This window comes from Mustela putorius, unplaced genomic scaffold (assembly GCF_011764305.1).
Source record: "Mustela putorius furo isolate JIRA1106 unplaced genomic scaffold, ASM1176430v1.1 tig00000743_pilon_pilon_pilon, whole genome shotgun sequence".
NCBI classification, from domain to species: domain Eukaryota; kingdom Metazoa; phylum Chordata; class Mammalia; order Carnivora; family Mustelidae; genus Mustela; species Mustela putorius.
Genome location: NW_025421464.1, coordinates 5,910,093 through 5,925,895, shown reverse-complemented (window position 1 = coordinate 5,925,895; position 15,803 = coordinate 5,910,093). Strand labels below are relative to the sequence as shown.

General features: G+C 40.5%; 1 protein-coding gene across 4 annotated transcripts in view; it reads left to right on the top strand.

Annotated features, from left to right (window-relative positions):
• The window catches only part of NDRG3 (NDRG family member 3), a 77,888-nt gene that overhangs the window by 38,027 nt on the left and 24,058 nt on the right, over positions 1-15,803 (top strand). For 3 of the 4 annotated variants that reach the window (XM_045084169.1, XM_045084167.1, XM_045084170.1), the window contains 5 exons: positions 6,083-6,188; positions 7,429-7,549; positions 9,782-9,844; positions 11,190-11,250; positions 12,304-12,390. In XM_045084169.1, coding sequence (XP_044940104.1) covers positions 6,083-6,188; positions 7,429-7,549; positions 9,782-9,844; positions 11,190-11,250; positions 12,304-12,390 — 438 coding nt within the window. Of the gene's footprint in view, positions 1-2,228; positions 2,618-6,082; positions 6,189-7,428; positions 7,550-9,781; positions 9,845-11,189; positions 11,251-12,303; positions 12,391-15,803 lie in introns of those variants that run through there. The other variant, XM_045084168.1, reaches the window with a different exon arrangement.

The following is a 15,803-nucleotide window of genomic DNA, read 5'->3' as shown; positions in this document are numbered from 1 at the left end:
CCCTAGTCTTTCAACCTCTTGTCCCTGCTTCCTTTATATACACTCCCCACCCTCAGGAAAGCTGGAATTATTGCTGGCCTACCCTTCTACCTTGTGCTTTTCCTTTCTGGTGGCCTTTCTTCACATTTCCTCCGCTTGAGATGGCCCACCTTTTTTGGTTTGATTTCATCATAGTTGTTTGTGGGCATGGGCAAGGGGGAGAGGTTTAAGTCCTAAGGATATAGGTGACTTTATTAAGTCACCTAAAGAATCTTACAGGAAAAACAAAGTTCCTTTTTATGAGCACCCCATTCTCATTTCCATTTCCCCCTGTCACTGAAAGGTTTTATTTCCCTGCTGAGCTCTGTCATATCATGGGCACAGTGCCTGCCAACTTCCCCAAACACACATGCTTCGGTTTAGCAGCCTCATTACTTAAGAGAAGATCTTTACCTGTAACTCTAGGGAAAAATCCAGGGGTGGATTCTTGTTGGCTTAGTTTACATCACATGTACATTTTTGGACCACGGTGAGTGGCCAGAGGGTAGGGTGTTTGAATTGGCCAGACCTCGACCCCCTCCTACCTGGGCTCTCCTACTTAGAGAGTCAGTGTTCAGGGCTATTGCATGTGGGTTAAATAACCATTCACTCTTTGTCTTCTCATTGTTAACTAAGGCTGTGTGAGGAAGATATGGGAGTTGACTTTGAAGGAAGTAAAGATATGTGCTGACATATTGTAAAAGAGATTTTCAGATGAAAAACATGATTTGTGAGAAGTTGGAGAGTTGTGGGTGGTTGAAAGTAAAGTAGAAATAGTCTGGGGCGCCTGGGTGGCTCAGTGGGTTAAGCCGCTGCCTTCGGCTCAGGTCATGATCTCAGGGTCCTGGGATTGAGTCCCGCATCGGGCTCTCTGCTCAGCGGGGAGCCTGCTTCCTCCTCTCTCTCTCTGCCTGCCTCTCTGCCTACTTGTAATCTCTCTCTGTCAAATAAATAAATAAATCTTTAAAAAAAAAAAAGGTAGAAATAGTCTGCAAGAGTGTTGACTGAACTAGGCTAAAAGAGGTAAGAGGTAGGAGGGAGAGAGCTGAAACTAGAGTCAGGGAAAGGTGTCATGGAAATTTAAAAAGGAAAAGGTGATCTGTTGATAGGCAGAAGACTGAGTAATCCTGGAGGCAGATTCTTTTACTATGAGAGTAAATGAGGTTATGCAAATGAACCTTATACCACTGCACAAAGGTGTAGTGGTACTATATCAAATAGAGGAAGTATCAAATAGAGGTAGTAGTAGAGGTATTATATCAAAAATTCCTAACAGAAACTGTACCCAAGGCTTATAAGTAGTCTGCTTATTAGAAACAGAATAAAATTTCATGCTAACAAAAATGTTGGCATTTTCAGGAGTGTTGTTATGCAACTATTTCAGACTGACAAGGGCATGAAGTGACCAAAAATTAACTGAGTTCAGAGAGATAAGTCAGATTGTGTAATTCTGGTAACAGCACATTTAGCTGAGGGAAGAGGACTCAGAAAAAAGGTGAAAATTTATTATAAAATAAATAGTCTTGTCTCAGGTCATGATCTCAGGGTCATGAGATCTGGCCAAGTCAGGCCCTGTGCTCAGCACAGAGTCTGCTCAAGATTTTCTCTGTGCCTCTCCCTCTGTTCCTCTCCCCAACCCCTTTCTCTGTCTCAAATAAATAAATCTTAAAAAAAAAAAAAAATGGCAATATCCCAAACCCTTAAATTTTTCTCTTTTTTTTGGTAAGTTTTAAACTCCAGTTAATACAGTGTTTTATTAGTTTCAGGTATACAATAAAATGCTTCAACAATTCATATATCACTGGGTGCTCACTACAAGTGCATCCCCTAATCCCCATCACCTGTTTAACCCATCCCCCGCACCCCCACAAACTCTTAAATTCTTTAAAAGGCATTTTGTTTGAAAGTTACATTTATTTATTTTTTTTAATTTATTTTTTTAAAGATTTTTTTATTTAGAAAGCTACATTTTTTTTAAAAGATTTTATTTATTTGACAGACAGAGATCCACAAGTAGGCAGAGAGCCAGGCAGAAAGAAGAGGGGGGAAGCAGGCTCCCTGCTGAGCAGAGAGCCTGATTCGGGGCTCGATCCCCGGACCCTGGGATCATGACCTGAGCCAAAGGCAGAGGCTTTAACCCACTGAGCCACCCAGGCACCCCAAAAGTTACATTTTTTATTAAGAGGGAGAGGCAGTCCAGGATGAAGAGGGGACCAACATGATTTCAGGTCATTTTATAGCCTGGAGAATAAAGAGATCATGTTCAAGAAGTACGTAGCTTTGGAGATGGTAAATAATCAGAGTGCTGGGAAAGATCTGTGACCAAAGCCTGTTGGACACTACTTGGGCTTTGCCTCTTGAACACAGACTCTCATTGTGTAGTCACATTCTCTAGAATGCTGGGGTGAAGGGTGAGGTAATTAGAAAAACAGCCTGTGAAACAGATGATCATTGACTAAAGTAGAAAGGTGGCAGCAGCATCACCCCTGCAACTGCCTGACCAGAGCCAGGGTCTCTGCATACTCGTCTCTAGATGGAGAGTTCTTCCAGCTATTCAAACACAGAGTCACAAAGGATATATTTGCGAGTCCACGTGGAGGTGAGTGTCTCCTATTTCATATTTTTTATTCTACTAAGAACATTTACATACACATACTTTGAAAATGAAGAGAAACTATATAAGACACTGACAAGCGTTGATCCAAATAGGGCAACCAGATTGACCAATAGGGCCCAGGAGTGGTCCATGAATACTTTGGTCATTATACAATTTGAGGGCTTGTAATGGGGAGGTAGGGACTGAGATCTCCCTAAAAGGTTGAAATCTTATACAGATCCAGTTTTAACCATGAATTTCTCCAGATTATGAGGTGATGACAAGAGTAGTTACTTTGCCTTGTTCCCTCATCTGCTTATACTGCTTATACTGTGTGTGTGTGTGTGTGTGTGTGTGTGATCACCCTTTTCATCATCCTTCTCCTGAACTTCCCTGACAGCTTACTATCCCCCGCCCCACTGAACTCCCCTACATGCTCTCTTCATCAATTACCTGGCCTTGGAAGGTCCTGCTAGCCTGAGGGCCAAGCGTTAACTGTATTTTCCCCTCCATCCTCAGTACCACAGCTAAGGCCAAGCTGGAGTATTTTAGTAAAACTCTACTGAAGATTTGTATATGACAGAATGAAGGCTCTGGCAAGCTGACAGATTGTTGGGCATTTTCTTCAACTTGGGTTCTCTTGTAATGTCACCCATCTGGCCGAAGCCAGTTTCTCCCTCTCCATTCCTTTTCTCTCTCAAGAAGTAAAACATGAGAGAAGGAGAGACGGTAGTAGAATATGAGAGGAATCAAAGCCTCTCCGAGTTCCCTTTCTGAATCTGTCACCTCCCAAAAGGAAACAAAATCTCAAAGTTCGGGTACATTCCTTCTCCAAGTTTTTATACTTGAAAAATATGTATGTAAACTTGTAATCTGTATAGTGTTGCTTTTTTAAAAATCTGCATTAAGTGGTATATACATACCCTTCTCCTTTTCTACTTAGCATTATGTTTTCAAGATTTTCTGTCTATTAATGCTTGTAGTTCCAGTTCATTCATTTTAATTTGTATTTCATTATACGAATATATCATAATTTCTCAGTTTTCCTATTGATACTTAGGCTATTTCCAACTTTATTGACATTATAAATAAGGCTGCGATGTACGCCTTTATCTATATCTTTTTGTGTGTATGACCATGTTTGAGAATATAGGGTAGACACCTCTTAACTTTACTAGACATTGCAGAATTGTTCTCCAGAGTAGTTGCTCCAGTTTCCATGCCTGCCAGCAGTGTATGAGAGTTCTTATTTCTCTGTATCTCAGTCAACACTTGGTGTTATCTGACTTAAAAGTTTTGCCATTCTGACGTATGTGAAATGGCATCTCATTAAATTTAATTCGCACTTTCCTGATTACTAACAGAGTTAATGTCTTTTTTCTCTGTTTTCTATCACAGTTTCCTATTACTTTCCTAGCACTTACCACATGCTATTATTATGGGTTGTTTGATTTGTGTGTTTATGACCTGCCATCCTGTTTAGAACGTAATCTCTGGGAGAACAGGGATCACAACTCTCCTGTTCACTGTTTTATCCCCAGATCTCAATCCAGGGTCTGGTAGTAGGGATTCAATAACTAGTTGTTTAGTGAAGGAACCTGCTAGTGGAAGGGGGGAGGCTTCCTTGGTAATTCTCTTATGGTAAGTCTGCTGTTACTATAAGAGAAATGCTTATACAGTTACTGGAATTTTTTCCTTTATATTCCTCCCATCCAAACCCTATACTTTCTTTCATAGCCAGTTCGAAGTATCTGATTCTTTCCTTCATTTCTTATATCCCCTTTCCAAGCCTTCTGAACAGGCTGGAATAGAAGGTAGCAGAAATAGAGAATCATAGAAATAGACATTCATAGTTTGATTTGATAGAGATTATCTGCTCCAGCCTGGGGCCTATGATTTGAAATATGCTGATACTGAATTAGCCTATGATTATTTTATGCCACACATCAGAGAAGAGACCAAAGTTCTGATGAGGTTCATAATTAGATTAGGTAAGAAATTAAGTTGGAAGCCCTTTGCCTTTGTTGGGATTCTTACTGAAAGAATTAATCTTACTCTAACTACTATCAGACTGTCTGAGATAGGTGAGGACTTCATCAGCAGGAGATCACTAGGCTAGACATGGTAATTTTTTACTTTTGAGAAATACAGACATCAAAGAGGACTAGAATAAATCTCAGTGACTTTTTTTTTTTAAAAGATTTATTTATTTGACAGAGAGAAATCACAAGTAGACAGAGAGGCAGCCAGAGAGAGAGAGAGAGAGAGGGAAGCAAGCTCCCTGCTGAGCAGAGAGCCCGATGCGGGACTCGATCCCAGGACCCTGAGATTATGACCTGAGCCGAAGGCAGTGGCTTAATCCACTGAGCCACCCAGGCGCCCCCTCAGTGACTTTTCTATAGTTCCCTTTTTTCCTACCAAGTTACTCTTATTGCTGGTCCCGGTAGCTCCAGTTGCATCTTGTTCCAGCTTTATTTAGTTCCTGAGTTCTGTTCTGACTACATGTTAAACTACTCATTGCCTTGATTAGGATTCTTTGGGGGTGCAGGGAACAAGCCCACCCAAGATAGCTTAAACCAGACACAAACCAGGAATGTCTCAGAAATTAGGAGCACAGACAGCTAGAACCGAGAATTAGAGCAATGGAAATATCTACTAAAAACTCCCAAGTAGGATGCCTGGGTGGCTCAGTTGGTTAAGCATCCAACTCTTGATCTCAACTCAGGTCTTGATCTCAGGGTTGTGAGTTCAAGCCCCCTCCACATCAGTGTGGAGCCTACTTAAAAATAAAATAAATAAAATATCCCAAGTTTGCTTCTCTTTTCAAGAGAAAACCAGGCCAAGGATAAAATCTTAATCCCAATTACAAATTCTCAGGGAAGGATGCATACCCAGCATGGACCAGATACGTGCCTATCTCCAGAAAGACATGACCATAAGGTTACTTCTACAAACATGGCAGCCAAGATCCACTCCTGTAATATGTGGATAATAAAGGACAGCACCTGCCAGAGGGGAAAAGATGTTAGGCAGAGGCATTCACAGATGTCTACTGAGTTTATCAGTTGCTGAATATCAGTTTGGAGGCTCTGAAACCTAGCAGCTCCTTATCTTCTGCTTCCTTAACTTTTCTTCCCCCCAAGTCTAACTGGCCTCTTACCCAGCCTGCTGTTCTCCTTTTCAAAGCCCCCTGTAAGCGTATTCTTAACAGATCTCTGACTGCCCTCACTTAAGATATGAAATTTATGGTTGAGACAGTATATTTTTTCCCTCGTTTGAGTGTTTATCTCAAAGGAATTAGAAAGTGGGGATATTCTGTGTACTATAACATCTCTCTGGTATGGCTTAAGTCCAGTGATGTGTCCCACCCCAGCAAGTGAGAAATAGCAGTAAATAGGTATCGTGGAACTTTGGCCACCTGCGAAGTTCATTCTGCTTTTGCTGAGACCATACGTTCTCTTGTTACAGGAACATGACATAGAAACAACTCATGGTGTGGTCCATGTCACCATCAGAGGCCTACCAAAGGGAAACAGACCAGTTATTCTGACATACCATGACATTGGCCTCAATCGTATGTATTTGATTTTATACCTTCCCCTTTTATTTTAATACTTGATCTTTGTCTATTTATTTTTAAAAAGAAGAAATCCCAGTATTCTAACAGCACAGGTTTTTTCTTTTCTGTCTTATCCTTCCCCTCTTCATTGCTACACATGTTAATGGCAGAATTAAGTTGTCTAGGAACTGGTCAGAAGAATGTGTTTGGGGGATACTGGAATTATATCTCATCTTTGTGTCTTAACTGCTAAAGGATGAACCGGTTAAGAGAGTAGAACTGAGGGGCGTCTGGTTGGCTCGTTGGCAAAACTTGCAGTTCTTGATCTTGGAGTCGTGAGTGTGAGCCCCGCGTTAGGCACAGAGATTACTTTAAAAATAAAAAAATAAAGTGTGTCTTTAAAAAAAAAAAAAGGTAGAACTGAAATCAGTTGTTTATTTTGTTTAAATCTATACTACTTTGTTTTTTTTTCATATTTCAAGTAAGAAAATCCAAGGTTTGAACTTAACTTTGTTGTGAGCTCTTAATGAATTAATAAAAGTATTCTTCTATGGCCTGTCATCAGTGATTTTAAGTGGACTTTTCTAGATGGTGTTATAAGATTTTGGCCCTAGCCACATGCTCAGAGCCTGTACTTGTGTTTTGTCCCATGCTTCTCTAGCTTTCCATGGCCTACATTTGAGGCTGCAGTCTAGTGCTGAAGCTTTTGTAACCTCTTTTGCATGAGAAGATTTAAACAGTTATGCTAATAGGATAGAATTTGAAGCAGCAGCCCCTTTCTACACCCCAGCAAGTTTGCCAAGAGAGTGTTCCACAGGGTGAATCTAAGCAATGCAGGGTATTTACTCTAGCCAGGTTCTTGGAATATAGTCAGCGTCTCTGTGTCAGATGGAGGAATAAGGTGCATGAGAAATGATAACATATGGATGCAAGATTATTTTGTGCAATACCAGAATTAGTTTTTATTTTATAGACATCGTGTAGAATTGAGAATTCATTGTTTTTTTCAGATCACTGAGCTGTCTGGTGTTAAGCCTTTAGGGCTGCTTAAATCATATTGTCCAGACACCTCCTTTTAGTAGAACAGTGATGAAAAGGAAGTAAAAGGGGGGAAAAGGAGTGAAAGAGGCGATGTTATGGAATTAATTGAGTCAAGGAAAACTGGAGAGAAATGGAGAGGACTTTTATGTACAGTCTGTTGAAAATCTGGGAGAGACGGAGAACATGTGACTTATGTGTATTTTTACTCTTGCAGATAAATCCTGTTTCAATGCATTCTTTAACTTTGAAGATATGCAAGAGATCACCCAGCACTTTGCGGTCTGTCACGTGGATGCCCCAGGCCAGCAGGAAGGTGCACCCTCTTTCCCAACAGGGTAAGGCCACAGGCAAGATCTTCTGGAAGGCATGCAATTGACTGAGCTCCAATGGGAGAAGTAGCTTTGATTTTAGCATAGCCTAGGGGTTATACTAATCAACCAACCATCCTCCCTGTTTCTCTCCTTGCTCTGAGAACTGTTAGGTACAGTCTCTCGAGGAAAACTGCATGTTTTCCTATATCCAGGAATCGTTCTCCATTGATGGGACTCTGTCTCCCTATCATTGCAAGCCTTAAGTGTCTGAGACACCCACTTCTTGCTGTCTTTTATCTGTCCGCTTCATCATGTTTTTAAAATCTGTCATTTCTCTGTCCCTCCCTGAAACTTCCAACTTCCTAGGCCCAAACTCCAATCCCTCTGAGTTTCCTGGGAACGCCTCCTCAACCTTAGTTCCCGGTCTGGTGACAGGAATTTGAAGATTTTATATCCATTTTTTCGGAGAAGCTGCCCTATCAGCTAGAGATGCATTTTGAGAAGACCTGGCACTCTTGGCCTCATCCTAAACCTGCTTTGGATGGCGGACTCAGTCTCCCTCACTCTTCTCTGGACATTGTAATTATTGAGAAGACCTTGGGAGGAGGAGTGAAAACACAGGCTGTGGAATGCTGATTTTTCCCCTTTCCCTTGGTTCCTCTCCAGAGCTGCCTCTGCCAGTGACTTATGAAACAGACCATTGAGGATGAATAAGAGCTAACTAACCCTTACATGAGACTTGAATGGCATTTTTTATACTGCTTTCAACGCTTCACATTTATTAAGTCATTTAACCCTCAGATCTATGGGACAGATTTACTATTATTCCTATTTTACAAGTGAGGAAACTGTGGCCCAGAGATACTAATTAACTTGGCCAAGATTACATAACAAATAAGTAGCAGAGCTGGAATTTTAACTTAGGCAGTCTGGCTCCAGAAGCTATGTTATTGATTAATCCAGGCTATTCTGTCTCTCAAATACAAATTGGCCAGTGACTAGCATATATCAAACAACATTTAGATTCAGTTCCTTTTTTCTGTTTTGTGCACAAATGGTTCAAGAGCACTTCACTGCTTAAAAAGTGTTTCAAGCAGAGGCAGGCTGACTTCTCTGTCAGATACAGAGTAAATCCTGCCTTGTATGTAGGAAGTCGCCTTAAGATTTCTTTCCATCTCTGCTTCTGTAATCTCTGTGGGTGCTCCCTTCTTTTCTTGGGTTCCAAGTCTGAATCAGTTCCTGGGTTTGTCTGACCATCTTAGGATACAGTGGTTCATATCATATACCAGATTCAGAAGCAATAAAGTAACTGTGTCATCTTATGCCTGAGTAAAGCAAATCAGCATTCATGATGAGGAGTCCAGAATCTGTGACTAGGTGGTTGGGCCCAGTAAGACTTTGTTTTTGCCTTTAGCTGCCTGGATATAAGCTGCAGACCAAGAGCCACTTCTTCGGTTGACTTTTATTGCTGGAAGTTTACTGAGCCTCAATCCTGGTTAAAGTGATTGTTAGGGATTTGGAAATACCCTGGGAAAGAGCCATATTACCTGTTTTTTTCAAGAGGCTTCCTCTGGTCCCAGAAACTTCTCTTTAGAATATGGAGACACATGGGTTCTTTTCCTTTCTTCTTAGCATGGAAGTCATAGAGAGTTGCACAACATGTCACAGTCATGTCCACACATTATCTCCTTTCAGCCTTTGGTAAAAGAGAATGCTTTGGGGTGCCTGGGTGGCTCAGTGGGTTAAACCTCTGCCTTTAGCTCAGGTCATGACCTCAGGGTCCTGGGATCGAGCTCTGCATCGGGCTCTTTGCTCGGTGGGGAGCCTGCTTCCCCCTCTCTCTCTGCCTGCCTCTCTGCCTGCTTGTGATTTCTTTCTTTGTCAAATAAATAAATAAAATCTTTTTTAAAAAAGAGTGAGAGAGCTTTTATTTATTTATTTATTTATTTATTTATATTTTTAAAAGATTTTATTTACTTATTTGACACAGAGAGACAGCAAGAGAGGGAATACAAGCCGGGGGGGGGGGGGGGAAGAGGGAGAAGCAAGCTTCCCGCTGAGCAGGGAGCCCAATGTGGGGCTTGATCCCAGGACCTTGGGATCATGGCCTGAGCTGAAGGCAGACATTTAACGACTGAGCCACCCGGGCGCCCCAAGAGAATGCTTTTATCTAAGAATCCCATAGTCTTCTAGCTGTTCTTGTGATTGGGAAATATGGGTGCCTTCTAAGTCAGGAGGTATCCTTCTGAATTTCAGGTACCAGTACCCCACAATGGATGAGTTGGCTGAAATGCTGCCTCCTGTTCTTACCCACTTAAGGTAGGTTTATTTTTCAGTTCTTTCACACAACTTTTGACTTTATACCGTGTATCTGATCTAGGGGCTATGATGCTGAGCAAATGGAATAGTCACTGTCCTAATGGACAGTGTCCTTCTTACATCTTAGTGGGAAGAATAATTAACAACAAATAAGCCAACATATAATCACAAATAAAGTGCTATAAGAGAAGTCAGTGAGGGTGATGTTAGAGAAGGGTCAGGTTCACAGAGATAAGGCTAGCTGGGCAGTGCATCTCTAAGAAGTTGTCATCTAGGCTGAGACCAAAACAGAGAGCCAGGGCCAGATGATTCCAGACAGAAGGAGTAATATTTTCTAGACCAAATAAGCAAGTAGGAGAAAGGCATGGAGTGAAATTTGAGAAACAGGCAAGGTCCAGATTACACAGTGTGTCACAGTTCAGGTAAGAATTTGGGATTTTATTCAAAAGCTATAGATAAAGATATAGAAGGTTTTAAGCAGGGGACTGATAGCAGCTTTGTCTTTTATTATTTATTTATTTTAGTTTCAGGTATAGAATTTAAAAATGGATTGGATAAGAATGCATTAAATTGACTTTTTTTTCAATTTGGTCTTTTAAAATGATCACTCTAAGTATAAAAGTTGCATTTCAATAAAGCTGTTTACTTTTTAAATTTATTTTTAATATTTTTAAAGACCCGTTTATTTTAGAGGTAGGGGGAGGGGCTCAGGGAGAGGAAAAGGGAAAGAGAATCTACAAGCTAACTCCCTCGCTGAGCATGGAGCCAGAAGTAGGACTCGATCCCAAGACACTGAGATCACTACCTGGGCTGGAACCAAGTTAGACACTTAACTGACTGACTATACCACCCAGGCATCCCAAGCTGTTTACATTCTTAAAAAAGATTACTCTAGCTATGGAGAGAATGGGTTGGAGAGGAGTAAAAAAGAAAAAGCAGGGAGACCTTTAAACTATTACAGCAGTCAGGCAAGAGGTAATGATAGCTGGAGTACTGGATGCCCTCAGGGGAATGCAGTGAAGTAGATAGAGATAGGAAGGAAATATTTTGGAGGTAGATTTTATAGGACTTGCTATTGGGTCGGACATGGAGGTGATAGGAAAGGAAACTGTTAGACTCCCAGGTTTTAGTCCTATTTCATTTAATCCATAAAATCAACTTAGAAGTAGGTAGTTGTATCCTTTTATAGTTGGGGAACTGAGGCTCAAAATTAGAGAAATGTGACCAAGTTCCAGAATCCATTAAGCATCAGAGCGAGTTGAACCCAGTTGTATTTTTTCCATTTGTGCTTTGTCACCTTCAAAGAAGTTAACCTTATTGGTGTTGCCTATATCCCCTTTCATAGTCTGAAAAGCATCATTGGGATTGGAGTCGGAGCTGGAGCTTACATCCTCAGCAGATTTGCAGTAAGTACATAGAGGATTAGTCTCGATACCCTTGAGACACTGCCTAGGTCACAGTTCTACTTCTGTGTTAGTTACCAGGTACTTCTGTAGGTCTTATGTAAGTTTTTCTGTAAATTCTGTGAATAGCAGATATAGATTTGTATATAAAACCCTGTTTTGTACTTACAGTACCTGAAAAATCACAAACGAGCAGTACATTGGTAAATTCTTTGAGAGAACTTACGGAATTTTGTGCACCATTAAACTTTTGTAAGAGCTCGTAGTGGTATGTGATTCACATACACTATAATGTTAATTAAAAAGTTAGAATATAGATCCACATCGTTTGTCATAGGCATAGGAAAGGACTACCAAAATATTAATAGGGATTGATGTTGTGTGGTTAAGTATTAGGAGGTTTTATTTCCTAATTTTTATAATTTCTATTTATCAGATTTTCTATAGTGAGTATAATCAGTGTAACCAGAGGCAAGGAGAATAAACTAGAGAGTTTTGAGTGTACACAGAAATGTTTGTATTGATTTCTATTTAAGAAATAGAAATTATGAAATTTTTCAGATGCCTCTTGAGTGTGGCAGGGTGGTATCACCCATTCATGTGGTTTCTGAAAAAAAAAACAAAAACTAGAAGCTTCTTTTGGGGACAAGGGCATATGAGTGTGAAATTCATTTGTCTAAGCCTCAGCAGCTCCTTATGCCAAGTAGTTCCACGGGTACTTTCCCAGCAGAGGAGACCCGCCATGAGCTAGCTAATCAACTGCAGATGCCAAGTGCCTTCCTCTGCTGCAGAAATAAATATCCTGTCTCCTTACAGATCCTTGCAAGGCAAGATCATTCGACCGTACTTTAGGGAACTGGTTTTCCAGTTGCTAAGTCAGTCTTTAAGAGCAATTTTTCCAAATACTCTTCCTACCACCTTGCTGAAGTCTTACTTTCAAATCTAAGGCATTATGGCATAAGGCATAATGCATAAGAAATGATTAACCGTGTTCCAATTTTTTAAAAGAATGCTGGGAGTGGAACTTTGACACATTGGCTTTGTCTCCTGTTTCAGCTCAATCATCCGGAGCTCGTGGAAGGCCTTGTGCTCATTAACGTTGACCCTTGTGCTAAAGGCTGGATTGACTGGGCAGCTTCCAAAGTAAGCACCAAATGGTATTCATTGGCTCATCTTGGTCCCTTCTCAAAATGTCTCACTTTTATTTTTATTTTTTCATTGAAGTATATCCAGTTAAAGGCAAAAACCTTTAAGTATACAGCTTGATGAACGTAATGACATATGTAATTGCCACTCAGTCAATATGTAGACTTTCCACCTCCGAGGATTCCCTTGTGCCTTTTCTTTAGTTAATACGTCCTCTCTTTCCTAGAAAGAGCTGCTATTCTGATGTCTATCACCATAGATAGGTTTTCTCTATTCTTTATATAATTAGAATGATAGAATATATATTCATTTGTGTCTGGCTGTTTTCAGTGTTGTTAGTGATCCCCCTTCTTGTTAGGTGTAGTGGTAGTTCTTTTTATTTTATTGTTTATTTATTTATTTACTTAGGGGGAGAGAGATGGAGAGGGACAAAAGAAGCTGGGGGTGGTAAGAATCTTAAGCAGACTCCACACCCAGTACAGAGCCCAATGCGGGGCTTGATCTCACAACCCTAAGATCATGACTTTAGTTGAAATTAAAAGTCGGATGCTCAACTAACTGAGCCGCCCAGGTGCCCCTACGTATGTTTTTAATTCTTCTTTAGTAGTCTGTGATGTGAATAGACAGGATGAGTTGTTTGTTATTTGGTTATTATGAATAAAGTTCCTGTGCACATTCTTTTATACATCTCTCAATAGACCTACATATTTGTTTCCTTTGGCTCTGTACCTAGAAGTGGAATTTCTGGGTCATAGGGCAGTTGTCTGTTTTGCTTCGGTAGCTACAGTGTTCCCAAGTATTTGGCCAGCTAGCCTACCAGCAGTGTATGAAAGTTTCAGTTGTTCCACATCCTCACTAACATTTGGTAGTCATTTTAATTTTTATAAAACAGGAGCAGTTTTATTTGTAATATTTTTTTGTTTGTACACACACACACACACACACACACACTATATTCACCAAAATAGCTTTAGTTATTAAAAAACAACTTTTTGGGGCACCTGGGTGGCTTAGTTGGCTGAGCATCCAACTCTTGATCTCAGCTTAGGTCTTGGTCTTGGAAGTACTGCATTGCCCATCTCAGTAGCCCAGCATGGAGCCTACTTAAAAAAGCAACAACAGGGGCGCCTGGGTGGCCCAGTGGGTTAAGCCGCTGCCTTCGGCTCAGGTCACAATCCCAGGGACCTGGGATCGAGCCCCACATCGGGCTCTCTTTTCGGCAGGGAGCCTGCTTCCTCCTCTATCTCTCTCTCTACCTGCCTCTCTGCCAACTTGTGATCTCTATCTGTTAAATAAAAACAACAACAACAGAAAACAGGCAGGAGGGTGTGCCTGGGTGGCTCAGTCAGTTGGGCATCTGCCCTTGGCTCGGGTCTTGGGCATCCCAGGGTCCTGGGATCAGGCCCTTCATCAGGCTCCCTGCTCCCTGGGGAGTCTGCTTCTCCTTCTCCCTCTGCCCTTACCCCCTGCTCATTCTCTTTCTTTCAAATAAATAAATAAAAATCTTTTTAAAAAAAAGGAGGGGGTAAACAAAACCCTAATTTTTAATTATACCATCTTTTTTTGTTTTAAATGAGGCTTATGGGTAAATAATGCTGGGTTTTAATTGTATTTCCGTAAGGGCCCATGATGTCTGAGTACCTTTTCTGAAACTTACTGGCCATTTCAGTATCCTCTAAGGAAGTGACTATTCATGTCCTTTGTTCTTTTTCCTTAATCCGATTGCTAGTCTTTTTCTTACTGATCTGTAAGAGTTCTTTCCATATTTTGCATTTAAAAAAAAAAAAAAAAAGATTTATTTATTTATTTATCTGACAGAGAGAAATCACAAGTAGGCAGAGAGGCAGGCAGAGAGAGGCGGGAATGCAGGCTCCCCGCCAAGCAGAGAGCCAAATGTGGGGCTCCATCCCAGGACCCTGAGATCATGACCCAAGCCAAAGGCAGAGGCCCAATCTGCTGAGCCGCTGAGGCGCCCCCATATTTTGCATATTAATCCTTTGCTGAGTACATGTAAATATCTTCTCCCAATTTGTGTTTTGCATTTTCACTTTTTTTTTTTTTTAAGATTTTAATTATTTATTTGACAGGGAAAGTATAGGCATGGGGAGCAACAGGCAGAAGGAGAGGAGAAGCAGGCTCCTGGCTGAGCAGGGAGCCCAGTGACAGGGCTTAATCCCAGGACCCTGGGATCATGACCTGAGCTGAAGGCAGAGGTGTAACCAGCTGAGCTCCAGCCAGGTGCCCTACATTTTCACTTTTAATGAGTGAAACGATTGAATGAATCACTCTCTTCACTGAAATCCAAATAGCTTGTTTTTGCTACTGCACGGAAAGATGGGTAGGATTGAGATGTTTGCTATCTGAAAGATGAAGATACTTGCTATCTACATAGAATTTACTATTTAGATAGAATATTAATCTAAAATCTGTTCAAGGAGATAGGAAACTACAGGAGTATATTCTAATTGATGCAAGATTATAGAGCCCAGTGGTCAAGAAAGAATTCTTGAGATGTTTACTGTACAATAAGGTGTTTTTATTATATAGCATAGGGTCAGGACCCATGGGCAGAAAGAACTACACTGGGATTATGAGGAACTATTGATTATATATTTTTAAATTTGGGCGCTGGGAAGGATAGAGATAACCTAGGTCTCTAAAGTGAGTTTTGCATGAAAAGAAGAGTTACAGGATCCTGGAGGTTGGGCTATTGTCAAGATAAGGTGGTTTTTAGTTTCTAGCAAAACAGTAACAGGAAGGCAGCCATGAGTTCCTTGAGGAATACCACATATATCCCACCTCTGACAGGATTGAGGGGAGAGTGTTAGGTTGTGGTTTGCCTTCAATTTGCCTTTTGCTCCCTCCTATATTTTACAAATATAGATAATCCCAGCAACAACCAGAGTGAAAAGAGGGAATAATGGTAAAAGCATAGTATTATATGCTTTTTGTGTTTAACTGATCTGTGCTAGAAAAGTCATTCACTGTTTTTAGATTGGAAAAGGACTTTTGAAACATTTTTCTCTACTAACATACAAATGTTAGTTGTGTGTTATTTTAATCTGAAACTACGAGGTTGAGATTAAAGCAGTGATGTTTTAAAGTTTTTTCAGAGAAAAAATAACCTAGACTTTCATTACCTGCTAAAAGATGCCTAATGTAATAGTCTCATCTTTAAACAAATACCTATTTCTAAATATTTTTAAATTGCCATAAATGTTTATTCTAATACACCAGTGGATGTAGTCTCCAAAATACCAGTATCCAGCTTGTCATAGGTATCAAGAATCTTTACTGATACTCAGCCATGAGATCCGGTAATTCAATATTTAGGAACTTCCTTGAAGAATAAATAGTGATACTTACAAAGGTTTAAATAAAAGGATAATAAGTTTTTAAGAACTAATAAC